This window comes from Primulina tabacum, chromosome 9 (assembly GCF_025594145.1).
Source record: "Primulina tabacum isolate GXHZ01 chromosome 9, ASM2559414v2, whole genome shotgun sequence".
Classification (NCBI taxonomy): domain Eukaryota; kingdom Viridiplantae; phylum Streptophyta; class Magnoliopsida; order Lamiales; family Gesneriaceae; genus Primulina; species Primulina tabacum.
In genome coordinates, this window is record NC_134558.1 from 31028972 (window position 1) to 31043945 (window position 14974).

Below are 14974 nucleotides of genomic sequence, written 5' to 3' on the forward strand. Positions count from 1 at the left end.
AATATTTTGGGTTTGAATTCAACTCGAAAAATAATTAAACAGAGTTCGACTCGAATTCGAAATAAACATTTTTCTAAGCTGGTTCGAAAAATTTGTGTGCCAGATCAATTGATCTGCAGCCTTATTACCTGTCAAACATACTCCCTGAAGACAATTATATTTATTCCATATTTTATACATTATTGTGTGTGCATCGGTTGTCAATATGCAATATTTTTCTAATTTTTTTTTACGATTTGTGAAGGTAAAAATATATCAAATTCTTATAAAATCAGGCCTTATTCGAAAAATAAATCTTATTTTGTTTCAAACATGTTGAACATTTTTGTATAAAAAGAATGCCCCTGTTCTTATATTTTAGCAGACAAGTGGAAGGCTATAAAGGTAATTTAACAGGATAACATATTATCCATATCTCTTGAGACCTCAGATCTCGCATTCTTCGCGGTCCTGGAATTAGGGTTTTGCTGCAATTCTGATCGCCATGGCTGAAGTCTTGAATGCTACCGAAGAAAACCTCGATCATCGACCAGAAGAGAACCCCGACACCACCAACAGCACCAAACCCACCACCACTGACCTTCCCGACGCTACCGCGGACGCCGCGTCATCGCCTCCTCCTCCTCCTCCTACGCAGCCGCGCAGAGGCATTAGAGAGCGTGACCGTAGCTCTCGAGAACGGCGCGAAGACAGGGATTTTGATCGACCGCCGCGGCGTGAATTCTATGATCGGAATCGCTCGCCTCCGCCGCCCCGAGAGAGGGATTATCACAAGCGGGGCAGGCCGAGTCCCAGTCCTCCACCACCCCCTTATAGAGAACGACGTGGAGGAGGGCCTCACTCGCCTCCACCTCGGCGGTCTCCTCCTTTTCCACCGTATAAAAGGAGGAGAGGCGATGGATATGAAGGAAGGAGAGGTAGTCCTAGAGGAGGGTTTGGGCATGGTGATCGAAGGTGAGCTTCCCGGATATAAAATTTGTGCGCACAGTTGGAGGGCCATGTCAGTATACTAGTTTAGTTGTTTCTTTCAAAAACTATAGCAGATTCACACTATCTTTGGATGGTAAAAAAATATGATCTTTTGATTGAATAGTAACTCTTGTGGTGAAGTCACTGGTTTAGGTTTGAAATTATGGTATAAGTTGGGTGTCGGTGCCATTTTTGTTCCTGATTATTATTGCATTAGCTGTGTCCCCTTTAGTTGTCTTCTAACTTGTTGTTTTGTGATTTGGGCGGAGGCTGCTGGGAAATTTCTGAGTTCCAAGTTTTAGTGCACCGTGGTGATGGCTGCAACAGAATTTTTTTAATAAACTAGAACATCAGACAAGCATGAATTCGTTAACTATAAGTACTATAATAAGAAAATATAGTAGTTAAATTGCTGCTGTTAAAATGCCGTTATTCCTCTAGACAAGTACAGGTTTGACTGCTAGCAATAAGTTATAACATGATAGCCATTGCAATGTGAATTTCATGTGTATCATATATCCAGTGGCGGATGGAAGAAAACTCGCTATTGCCACTGTTATATCAGAACCCACTACTCTTGTCCGTATTGCCTCCATATGGAACGGAGGCATCAATCAATACTGAATTCAGCTGTTCCGATCTTAAATGACCTACGTGAGAAAATTATGATTTGGATATTCGGATGCCATGCATAGTCATCATATCTGGATCCAGTTTTTGGCATATTTTTTGTGTGTGTGCTTGCTAAGTAATGTTTTTGATTGAGAAATGCTTTCTTTTTTTTTATTGTTTTTTCTTTTGTTTTGCAACTTGGGACTTCTGATCATGATTTCTAGTGTGGGTGTAATAGAGCTTTTTTGTTCAGGTTTGCATATGATTATCCTGGTGGATACGACCGTGAGATGGGGGGTAGACCTGGTTATTTGGATGAAAGGCCTCATGGACGACATATGGGCCGGTCATCTGGAGGCTATCAAGGTGGTCCTATAGTGGTGATAGACTTTAAAATTTTGCCTTTATTCTTTACGAGAACAACAGATTGTTTTGTTCCTTGGCCATTCATGTTTCTGTGGGTCGGTTTTTGTGTATTATATTTTGTGGTTTTCCTAGATAATTCTATTGGTTTGATCATATCTTCATTTTTTACTGTATTTTTCCTGCAGATTGGGATCCAGGTCGTGGAGGTTTTGCTGATGCTTTCCCTGCTGGCGGACCCCAAAGGTATAATTACATTCTTTTGGAATGTTGATTTGTCTGACTTTGCGCATTCGTCATCATTCTCAGCTTCAATATGTGTCCAGTTGTATGTAAGTTGCTGTCTTTCTATCATTTGTGGACTCTTGAGTGCTGATTAGCTAGCTAGATGACACTGGTAAATTGAATTAACACATGAAAATTGAAGAAGTGAACTTTGTTTGAGTATGAACCTGCATTCTTTATTTGTATTAAGAGCTGATAATATTGTTATCAAGGTCTTCGTAAATTTTATGTGGCTCTTTTTTAACCTTTAGAACGGGTGTTTCAGAAGGTTTAGCTTTGCCAATTTGGATATACATGTGGATCTGAATTTAAGCTAATCATATTTCTTAAGAAAATTTGTTTGGGATATGGTGTATGGCTTTATACCTTAAGCTAGATAAAATGACATAGAGTTGTCTTTTCAGGGAAGGAATGATGTCTTATAAGCAGTTCATTCAGGAGCTTGAAGATGATATTCTGCCAACTGAAGCTGAGCGCAGGTCAGACTTTGAATGTGTCGGTTTTATGGCAGTTCAAACTTATTTCATATTTTTCTATTTATTCTATGCTTGTTATTTCCTTTCATTTTTGTTACACTTCCTTTTATTTCTAATAATAATAATAATAATAATATGAAACTAATATGCTGAGCATGATCAGGTATCAAGAATACAAGTCAGAGTACATATCAACTCAGAAAAGAGCTTATTTTAATGCACATAAAGATGAAGAATGGTACAGATAATCTTTGTCTTCATTTTACAATATTTATCCAGCTTTTTGTGCCTCTTCTCTCAGTCTCTTTGCTTGTTCAGGTTGAAAGATAAATATCATCCAACAAACTTACTTGCTGTCATAGAACGGTTAGCATATAATGTTTATTTTTTTTAAGTTTACTTTAGGCCATTTGATACATTTCATGAATCTTGTGGACTGCTTACTAGATGCCTGTTTCTTAAGTTCTTGTATTCCTGGTTTGCATTTGATTTTTCTGAAGCATCTTCATCGTAGGAGGAATGAAGTTGCAAAGAAGTTGGCCAAGGATTTTCAGCTTGATCTGCAGAATGGGACCTTGGATTTGTAAGATAATCTCATGATGTTTCCATATTTAAGGCACATTACTTATTATGTTTTGTTGAATTAATGTGAATAACTTTTCTATGTGAGCAGAGGTCCTAGCTTCAATCCTTCTTCAAACCGGGCAGAACAGTCCGGTGAACCTAATTCTGATGATGATGCAGATGTGGGTGGCAAACGAAGACGGCATGGTCGGGTTGGTGCTAAGGATTCTGATCTCTTGGCTGCCCCAAAGGCTCATCCCATCAGTTCTGAGCCGAGAAGAATACAGGTTGATGTTGAACGAACACAGTCTCTTGTTAGGAAGCTTGATGCAGAAAAGGGGATCGAAGATAATGTTTTATGCCGAGCTGATAATGATAGAATGAGTAGAGATAAAACCCACAGCAGCTCAAGTGGTCCAGTCATTATTATACGTGGCTTAAGTACGATTAAGGGTCTTGAGGGAATTGAGCTTCTAGACACTCTTCTCACTTATCTCTGGCGCATTCATGGGCTTGATTATTATGGATTGATTGAATCAAATGAAGCCAAAGGTCTCCGGCATGTTAGAATTGATGGCAAGAATGCAGATGCAAATGGGAAGGATTGGGAGAACAAATTGGATTCCCACTGGCAAGAGAGACTGAAGAGTTTGGATCTATTGGAAATAATGACTGCAAAGGAGAAGATAGATGTTGCGGCTACTGAAGCTTTGGATCCCCATGTTCGCAAAATTAGAGATGAAAAATATGGATGGAAGTATGGATGTGGAGCAAAGGGTTGTACAAAGCTCTTCCATGCTGCTGAGTTTGTTCACAAACATTTGAAGTTAAAACATCCTGAAGTGGTAATGGAACTGACATCAAAAGTGCGTGAAGAATTATATTTCCAGAACTACATGGAGTAAGTGTGCACTAATTGTACTGTGTCAATTTATTTGGCAATCTGCTTGAGGTTTATAACTGTCATTTATTACAGTGACGAAAATGCACCTGGAGGGACTCCTATCATGCAACCATCTTTTCCGGTATGATTTATTCATGAGCACCATAATTCCTTTATGGTACACTGTCACAAGTTATTGGCATGTCTTTGTAGAAGGAGAAGCCTCATAGGCGTGGACCTGGCCGCCGAGAACGTGATGAAAATCCTTTTGATAGATCTGACGAACTTCAGTCAGGGGATTTTTCATCCAACAATGATGGTGCCCCGGGAAGCAATGGTGATGAACCAATATTTGATGCTTTTGGAGGGCAAGGCATAGCTGTGGCTTCCTTCCCTTCAGACATAGCTCCACCTTTATTGATGCCTGTTCCTGGTGCGGGGTAAGGCCTTTTCCCCTTGCCCCATGAAAATTACATTTTTCCCTCTTTCTTCTGAGGTTTATATATTCTCCCTTGTAATCGAAATGATTATCATGACATTCATATTTCATTTTTATATTTTTGTTTGCGGGTATATATAATAATGGATTGCAGTCCGCTTGGGCCTTTTGTTCCCGCCCCTCCTGAAGTAGCGATGCGCATGTTGCGAGACCATGGAGGCCCATCCCCATTTGAAGGTGGTAGAAATGGAAGGTCAGGTCCCCAGTTAGGTGGACCTGCCCCATAATTGCATTACCCCCAACATTTCGACAGGATCCTCGACGTCTCAGAAGGTTCAGTTTAGATTTTGAGTAGCGAAAACAGATTTTGAATTACGTTTTATTCTTACCTTACCCATATCTAACAATGTTGCAGCTATAATGACCTGGATGCACCTGAAGACGAAGTCACCGTAATTGATTACAGGAGTTTGTAGATTCACTATTTGGTTAATCAATGGCCAAATAATATCGAATCAACTGCCGTGATTCAAGTCATCCCGACATGGAAAAGGAAGCAACCCGTCTCACCGTTCTTCCCATACTTCTGTTATTGAATCCTTATTTATTGAGATTTTGCTAGAGCTTTTGGCGTTGTCAAAAAATTTACTGAATTATTTTTCGCCCTCGCCTTCGCCCATGTTATCATGGGAGGAAATAGGTGTTCACACTGTTCTGTTCATGTAATATCTTATTAGTTAGTAGACATATGATTGAGTTATTACAATCTCCTTTAGTGAATCAAATCCTTTCGTGTTTGTGGAAAAATCGATGAAATTTCATCGATGTCGGTGAAATATTTCTAGCAGAAATCCAATATAGCTGTAGTAGGGCAATAAAAAAAAAACAGTGCACGGTTCTAGTAGGCTTGTGTTTTTTTTCTTCCAATCCCATCCCCATCACGTGTCGGGACCAGAATATTGGGGATCCCGTAGGGTAGAGAGATGATATCCTAATATATATTTTTTCCTTGTCGAGTTTTTGTTCAAAAAACTAAAAAAAAAATTGTTTTTATTTTTAAAAAATACTATTTAGAAACTTGTATTTCTAAAGTAAAAAAAAAAAAACATTCAATTAGAAACACATGAGATTAAAATGTTCCGGATACAAATTACAAAATACATAAATTACAAATTATAGGATAAATTTTGTTAAATAAATGAAGGGCATAGTGCATCTCTTATTCTAATATTATGTTGGGTCGAGTCGGTCAGGTTGAGAATTCCATCGAGATGAAATTTTATCCCAGATCCCTCTCCCTATACACATAAATGGTCTCTAACCACTTGGACTTTCTCCGTAGTATGTTTTCGGTCAAATTTGGACCGAAAACCCTTACAAAATTCTTGCTCTTCCTAATTCGGGCATTCTGGGCATATTTCTTATATCCATCTTCTCACATGAGCTATGTCACCGAATTTTTGGAGAGTTTATTTACTCCCAGCAGCTTGCTATTCTACAGAAAATTTCTTAAATTTTCAAATATATTTTATGCCAAACTTTTAGTCTTTCATGTTATAGTTTTCAACAAAAAATATTCATTTACAGAATTTTGATAAAACATAAATGAAAACATGATTTTGTCTCTTAAATTTTCAAATATATTTTATGCCAAACTTTTAGTCTTTCATGTCATAGTTTTCAACAAAAAATATTCATTTACAGAATTTTGATAAAACATAAATGAAAACATGATTTTGTCCATCTCTGTGACACATATCTATAAGAGTATGTCTCTTGTGAGACGGTCTCACGAATCTTTATCTGTGAGACAGATCAACCCTACCGATATTAATAATAAAAAGTAATACTCTTAGAATAAAAAGTAATATTTTTTCATGGATGACCCAAATAAGAGATCTGTCTCACAAAATACGACTCGTGAGACCGTCTCACACAAGTTTTTGCCTATCTATAGTCCTCTTGCTTTTTTGGTGGAGGTAATATCTTCAGTGAGTGATGAAATAAGAGGTGTTTCATTCTCTAGGATCCTTTATGAACTTCTGAATATTCATGTATGGTCTACTTAGCTTGATGTCGTGGAAAGCTTCGTGTGAACCTTTTCCGACTAGTTTTGGTGATGCACTGAAAAAATAGAGCTCTAGAATGTATCATCTAGACAAATAATAGTTGTTTGCCCATATTTCATGAATAGTTCCTGGATCCACTTAGGTATATTTCTAGAAAACTAGGTAAAGACACGTGCGTTGCACGTGGGGATAGTAAGTAAGGTTGTAAACGTATATTATCGATAATATAAACAATAGGCACAATAATAAAGATAATAATATTTTATTGCAAAATAGATTATTTTCAAAGTTTATAAATAGACAATATTACAACCCTTCATAGTTTTTCCTTTTTTATCTTTATATCTTGCTTTTCTGGTGTCTCTGGGATTTTAGCTTGTTTACGGCTTCTGTGAGTGAATGTTGATAGCTTCTCTTCATCTCCTAGGTCACTTGATTGGATTTTCAGCTTCTCTGTGCTCTTGTTATGTTGACCTTTTTTCCTTACTTTTTCTGGTATGTGGTGAACTATTTTTTTCCTTTGAACTTAAAACTGAAGTATTCTTCCTTTTCTTAACATCTTCGGAGTTGGCTTGTATTTTTTTATCTGTCACCAATTCTTCCGCTATGATGGACACTTGTACCATTATTTTGTTTTACATTGTTGTCTAACTTAAACAAGAATTTGTGTCTGACAGTATTTTGCTCCTCAAGTTGTTGGAGATATTGTTTAGGTATTTCATCCTGAAATTAAGAAATGCTATTTTTTATCGATGTGAAATTGAAGATGAACTGTTGTTATATTACGAAATATGTTACCTTCAATGTCTTGTCAATGAACTCTCGTACTTGGAAGCTTATCAATATCGCAGCAATATCCTCAAACAAAGTAATCCTTGCCATCAAATCATTTTTTTGTACAGTTAATGATAAACGATACCTGTTTATATTTCATTGTATGTTGTAAATATTTAATTATCTTATTTGTAATTATATGGTGCTAGTGATTATCATCTTATAAGCCTTGGAATGATCTTAATGTTGAAGTCGATGCAGTGGACGCAATTGTTTCCTTCAGTTGTTTTTGTGATTGCTTTCAGACAGTTTTGACATGCTTCATACCATGGGGTTGATTTGTTCTCAATCTTTGAAATACTGCAACCTATTGCTTGTTAAGAATTTATATGCTAATGATGTAGATAAGGACAAGATCAAATCATGTATACCTCTGTTAAAGTATGTATTTCCTTTTGTAACTGTGCAATAATGACAGTCTTCGAACTTGATACCATCTTTTCCATATACATCATATCCAAGTTGTTGTTATTTTGATCAGTTTCCAACCTGTTCATGTGTACAAAATAATGACATTCTAAAGGTGTGAATATTATTTCACGATAATATAAATGAAGTGTAGATTAAAATTTACTATAGATTATACCATGAGATCAAGTCCTTGGCTTCGAAAGAAATTACCTTCAGCTTCATAAATTAAATTCTTGCAGCAATGCTAAATAGAATGATTAAAATTGATAAATAGCGTTGGATATATTTAAGTTTATACACAAATAATTTTTACGTTATTCTGAGTAAAAATGGAAATATCAAAAAATACATTAACAATATAACGAAAATGGCTTGCTTTGGAATATTTTTAACAAAGGACAAAATGAGAAATACGCATAAAAAAGTGTTAAATTATACATGTTTGTTCTCTTCCTAGTATTGAATCCAATGATGAGAAATCTTCCCCTTGCAAAATTTCTTGTTGATGCTGAAGATTTGCATTCCCATCTTTGAATTTGGGGATGTATTGATGCCAACCATTTTCTCCTTTTGGGAACAACAGGGGGTACTGTAATGCATCATAGCACCCATAATAATGTTTGATTCTATGTTGACGTCCATTTGTACCGTGGATGATTATATCTCCGTCATACGGAATATTAGGATTATTTCCTTCAACGTATTATAACAATACGTTATAATATATTAGGAATATGTTAACCCAAATTGCAGCAACTTGATCAGCAGTAGGAGTATTATAACATCGTGGATATAAACATGCATCCTTACAGATCTGAAGAGTTAAATCTTTAACAGAAGGAAAATCATTTATTCTTCGTAATAATTGAGCATATGGATTCTTTTCCATAACTCCAATCAACAGCTCCATAGTATCTCCTGAGAGATCTGCATTGTCCAAAACATTCAATCTATTGTTCAATTCATTCGTATTATCCCAGAAATACAGTTGGAAATACGATGGTCTGTCATCATGAGGAATCAAAGGAGGAAGTGTGTGGAAAATCTGACCCCGGAACGTGTAAATACCACAGAATGGAAGATACTAATTCTTTATCCATGATAACTCCAAAAGAAGCGCAAGCAAATATGCTATTGTCAGCTCTAGTTTTTTTACGAAAACCAACTGCTTCTCTTGAGACATTATCGGAAAAGAGCATATATAGCTCATCTGGTATGTCTGTTTCTGCCAATCTAATTTTTCCATTGTCACAACAAAATGTTACGCTTTCAAATTCGAATTTTTTTGCATCACAATATTGGCATGTCAACATTGAACCCAATTCCTGGACTTCTGTTTTATCTGAATTAAAAAAATAATAGAGGAGGAAAAAATATCAATGCATGACACACGGATTTCAGATAGATTAGTATTTTCAATCCCAAAAAATATCATTTAAGTAATAACCATTTTTGTACAAATGTACGTACCATCTTGTCTAGTCGCTTTCGGCCGCGAAGCTTCTTCAAACGTGCCGAGCTTCGTTTCAGATATTCTACGTTTTTTGCTTGTGGTATACTGAGTTACACAACCTCTAGTTCTAGCTTTGCTTTGCACACGATCAACATTTTATGACTTTAAATGAAATTTAGAATTTTTTAAAGATAAGATCGATAAATATTGGAAAAATTAGCATTTTCATCCTGTATGTTGCCTGCCTTTTGATTTTAGTGATGTGTGTTGTCATGTTTTGGAAAATGCACAATAACTTGGATGAATATTTGGATTTAGTAATAGTCGCCGGGTCTCGAGAGAGCAGCCACGTTTTAGTTGAAATCCTCCGAGTCATTGTACTTTTACAAAAATACGAGAACATACGGGATCAAAACCAAAAGCAGACCAACATAAAGATCTAAAATATTACTTTTCCTGATAAACGTTACAAAATTTGCACAGAGAACAAGTTCAAATTAAATTACTATTCTTGTAATATAAAACAACAGGATAAATTACCAATATCCGAGCATCTTCATCACCAAGTGAAACGGGGGTGAGTAAATAACCGGCTGAAACCAAAACATGATGAATACAAAAAGAATGTTAATAAGGTGGTTGATATTAACATATGAATGGATCAATACTCAGTTTATTCTTGCCTTTTTTAGTATGGTTCGGAATATTTCCGACCCATTTCAGATACGAAGAAACTTCCAAGTTGAATATGCACAATTCCCAGATATCAATAAGTTATTTACTTCAGACTAAATGCAATGTTCCAAAGACATGTCTAAGCTATGAAAATTATCAAATGAAGAACGATTTTTTTTTTTTTTTTACATATGATTAGTATTAGTAATAATAATGTGAAAAGACACAAAAACAAGATAACATCACGTATTTCTAAGTATGCATGTAATTAATAATAACTTTAAAGAAATGTTTAAAGTAAATATATGGGAAAAATTGTTCTCTCAAAAATTAAATTTATTTGAGTTCCAAAGATGGTTATTAAATTTAATAACATGAATATTTGGATTTTCTGTGTAAATTAAATTAAATAAGGATATCAAGAGCCGAAATTATAAAGATAAAAACAACCACTCAATAATAAGATTCTTTCTTTGAATGACTTATAAAAAATAATATGATAACATTTGTTCATATGATGAAATAAATTTTATAATACAAGATGCAACTTTAGCACCAAGAACTTTACACAAATAATAAAGGAAACGAAAAAGGAATAAAATGCCATAGTGAAATTATTAATTCATTACACTCTCAGGAGAAATCCGAAGTCTTATATTGAGTAAATCGATTTTAAAAAATATCCATAGTTGTTAGTTACCCTAACGTGGATGTTATTATTAGTTTTTAAAGCATAAATGACAATTCACAATGTTCAATATTGGCTCTTTAATAATTATTAAAAGTGAAATGGCATAAATGACGATTCACAATATTTAAAATTGGCTTTTTTATATAGGTAGTAAATAGTAATTATTTAAAGTCAAAAGGCATAAATGATAATTCACAATGTTCAATATTGACTCTTTTATATAGGTAGTAAGTAGCTCAATTGGTACCAAGATTGTGCTAAGTACCTATATATCCATGTGGTCTTAGGTTCGATTCTGGGAAGGCACAGACTCCAGTTCATGAGCTGGAGGAGTTCTATGAGTAACCCGTACGATGCCTATGGAAAGCCCGTGAGGGAAAAATGCCCCTTTGAGGGAGCCCAAGATCGGGATAGCTTTGGGTCGATCGGGGCAGTGGGCCGTATGGGCGGTCCACTGAGCCTGTAATGGATCGTTACAATAAAGCCAAAACCCCAAATTTATATCATAGCGTGATCTTTTTAGGATATAAATTTGGTTTCGTCCACACATTCAAATATGCGTCAATGAATAATAATGTTAATTAAATATGACTGTTGTCAGATTGTAGTGGGTCTAGTGATTAACACCAAATTTAAATTTATGTATGGTACTTCTTCACATGGAGACCTCAGTATTGTAATGGTTTGTGGAGTAAAATTAGAATTTCGGTGTTCTGCGTAACATTTCAAATAATATGAAAAAAAACTTAATATTTTGTACCCAAATTCTATTTTAACTTGAGTTAAGATGCCAAGTAATCTCTAGCCATTATTTAAAACTGACTCATTTCTAGCTACAATATATACATATGCATAAACGAATGAATAAATAAGCAAAATTTATTTTCATCGATAGACAAACCTAGGTGTTCTTCAATGTGCGCAACTGATTTAAGTCCGTGAAAGAAAGAAAGAGCTGAAATAACATGAACGTAAAATGTTTAAAGATTCATAAGGGAGAAATTGATGGTGTGGTAGCCAAGAGGTAAAAAAAAAAAATCGAGAACAACATGAAATTTAGAGTAGATTGGGTTTATGCATTTCTAGATTCGGTTCGCTATTCTAGATTAAAGTATGCTATCTCAATATGTACTTGACAAATCTCAACAGATCATTTATGGAATCCGCCTAGCCCTAACTTATTTCGACTAGATGTTGATGTGAGGTTCGATACTAGGCTTAATAAATTCAGTGTTGGAGCGAAAATTAGAGATTCACAGGGTATAACTAGAGGTGTCCATGCGCTTATCATTTGTAATCCCGGTAGTGTCCTTGCAGCTGAAATTTTGGCTATTCGTTGTGGTATGGATCTTTGTCTACAGGTGGGTGTTTCTTCTGTTTGTATATATTCTGATTCCAAGGAGGCGGTTCGTATAGTTCTTAACCCAGATTTGGACACTGGCCTGTTAGTGTACTGGCTCTTGAAGTTAATTCTATGTTTCTAGTCAATCATTTTGTGTCGATCAAGCATATGTATCGTTCGACCAATGTTTATTAGCATTTAAAGCAACAAAACATGTAAGAGCAACAATTTGTTCATCAATCCAACTTTATAGGCGTTTTGTTCTCTTAGTCGGGTTAGCATGATGTCATCATTGCTAGATTTTATAGCGCATGTGTGCTTGTAGAATTCAACAAAATAACCATTATCACACGACATGATAATACTAATCAAGTTGTAGCAAAGATTTTCAACTAGCAGCACATCCTTGATAATAACTTTGTTCATGGATAACATTACCCTTACCTACAACCTTACCCTTGGAGTTGTCACCAAAGTGATCTTTGGTTTATTTGCATTAAATGAATTTTGAAAACAGCTTGAAATCTCCATTCATGTGTCCGAAACAACCACTGTTTAGATAACATGGAAATTCTTTAATTTTCTTCATTTAATGTACATTCTACAAAAAGGTTAGTTTTTCTAGAAACTAATTTTATTTAAATTCATCATTAATTTATATTCATATGTTTGATTATAATTTATGAAATGATGTAATCGTTTCCGCTGTGCTTCTGATTTGATCAAAATAATTTTTATAGCCGGAATAGTTCCGAAGACTATATAAATTTCCAACAAATGGTATCAGAGCTTTTGTTTTCATATGAATATAAATCACGAGAATTTAAATTTATGATAATGAGTTATTGTTGAAGCTTATAAATTTAGTTGTTAAAATTTTAATTGCCGAGGATATTTGATTATCTTAATTATGAGAACAAATCAAATAAGATGATAAAATATATATTTATATTATCGTGTCCTACATGAGTTGGAACAAGAGATTTTTTTTTGCACAGAAGAAAGAATAGTTCTTCTTTGACAAAAGGTTGTTGCAACGTAAACGTAAATTTATAATAATAATAATTGGGTCCAGCATGTTTTTAATATAATAATTATATCGGGCCCAATTAATTTATATCATTGAATTTTTTATTGATGCAACGTTTTTTGTTTAAATAAAAAAAAATGTGGGTCAAGAAGTTAGTTTGATTTATAAATACATCATTAACTTGTGGGTCAAGAAGTTAACTTGATGCAACGTTTTTGGGCCCAATTAAATTACATCATTATTATTTTTTTAAAATATTTTACAATTAATTGATTTATAAAGTTAATTTGAAATTAAATAAACGGTTTATTTAATTTGTTAATTTTATTTTCAATTAATGATAATAAGGAAAATTACGAGTTTCAACATTATCTAATTTTGTATCTTGTATCATGTTTAAATAAGATTTAAATTTTATATATTCATTATGTGATAATGTACACATGTTGTATTTAAATAAAAAAAAACATGAAGATTGTAATTTTTAATTAAATCATTAGATGATTTAATTAATTAAATAATTAAAAGTTTGAGAAACTTTAATTATTATAATGAGTGGGAGAAGAATATATGACAATAAATTCTACGGCCTCCACTATTAACAAAAGCAACGTGAGATTTAAATGGCGCCTAGTGACGCATAAGACGTCCTCCCTAAGGAAGGTTTTCATTTAAATCAAAATTCAAGGCTTAGTTTCCGAAAGGATAAGATTTTAATTAAATTCATACTTTACATACCCTAAGGTGGCAATTATGAATTGAGTTTTAAAATCTGAAATTGTGGGTTACACTCATAAAGATGCAATTAAATTGTTTAAATGTATCTAGGCTAAATTAAATGGTAATTAATAAATAAAAGTGAAGATATGAGATATCTTAGTGTTTTATTTATTAATAGAGATAGTCTCAATTTAATCATCATTTAATTTGTATGACCCTAAGGCTACTTGTTAAATGCGAGATTAAATTTCCTCGGAATTGGTGAAATAAATATATTGTATCGTACATCATATTTATTATTCCTAAATTTATATGATATTTGTTCAATTGATTAAATGTCATTTTTATATTTCAGCAATCATGACTTCCGGTCCCGTTCTTGCTTTACTTAATGAAAAGTTGACTGGTGAAAATTTTTTTAAAATGGAAAAGTAACATTAACATTGCCCTCGTCTGTGAGAACCTCAAGTTTGTCTTAACGGAGGAATGTCCTCCCGAGCCCTCTTTGAATGCTTCTCGTAGTGTACGAGAAATTTATGATCGATGGATCGCGGCAAACAATAAAGCAAAAGGCTACCTGTTAGCTGGAATGAATGACGTGCTTAGAATGAAAGCACGAGCATGTAGAGAATGCTTATCAGATAATGGACTCTCTACAAGCAATGTTTGACCAGCGATCTAGTCAATCTAAGCATGAGGCCATTAAGAATGCTATGAATGCTAAAATGAAAAAAGGGCAATCAGTTGGTGCGCATGTTTTGAACATGGTTAACTACTTCACTGAAGCTGAAACTCATTGTGCGACTATAGATGATGGTACACAAGTGAGTATGATTTTAGAATCATTGCCTCCTACCTTCCTGCAATTCAAGAGCAACTATGTCATGAACAAGCTCAATTATAACATGACACAATTGCTCAACGAGTTGCAAACCTTTGAGGCTATTTCCATTGGAAAAGTTCAAGAAGGTGAGACAAATGTTGTCGAGAATAAGTCATCTTCCTCCAAATCTAGTTTGAAAAGGAAGAATAAAAGGAAAGGAAAAGGAATTCAGAAAAAGCAAAAGAATTAGAAGAGTTCCAATGACAGAAAGAAAGGCAACACTGCAAAGCCCAAAGGAAAATGTTTTCACTGTGGGATTGATGGTCACTGGAAGA

The 14974-nt window shown here is 34.4% G+C and overlaps 2 protein-coding genes and 1 long non-coding RNA gene across 3 annotated transcripts; 2 read left to right on the forward strand and 1 right to left on the reverse strand.

Annotated features, from left to right (window-relative positions):
- The first annotated feature begins 418 nt into the window (after positions 1 to 418).
- LOC142555185 (serrate RNA effector molecule-like) lies at positions 419 to 5416 on the forward strand. The gene is given in 13 exon segments (XM_075665912.1): positions 419 to 954; positions 1835 to 1947; positions 2133 to 2190; positions 2634 to 2708; positions 2869 to 2943; positions 3024 to 3071; positions 3220 to 3288; positions 3379 to 4170; positions 4246 to 4294; positions 4366 to 4592; positions 4746 to 4881; positions 4884 to 4924; positions 5007 to 5416. Coding segments are annotated over 13 exon segments (2214 nt in total). The 5' UTR covers positions 419 to 484; the 3' UTR covers positions 5068 to 5416.
- A 1430-nt stretch (positions 5417 to 6846) lies between these two features.
- LOC142556551 (uncharacterized) lies at positions 6847 to 7794 on the reverse strand. The gene is made up of 3 exons (XR_012822649.1): positions 7663 to 7794; positions 7148 to 7579; positions 6847 to 7009 (listed from the first exon to the last, which is right to left on the reverse strand). It is a non-coding gene; the product is annotated as an uncharacterized LOC142556551 (long non-coding RNA).
- A 6666-nt stretch (positions 7795 to 14460) lies between these two features.
- Positions 14461 to 14889, forward strand: LOC142504393 (uncharacterized). Its single transcript, XM_075617267.1, has one exon. It carries the CDS (start codon positions 14461 to 14463, stop codon positions 14887 to 14889), a length of 429 nt encoding a protein of 142 aa, XP_075473382.1.
- The last annotated feature ends 85 nt before the right edge of the window (positions 14890 to 14974 follow it).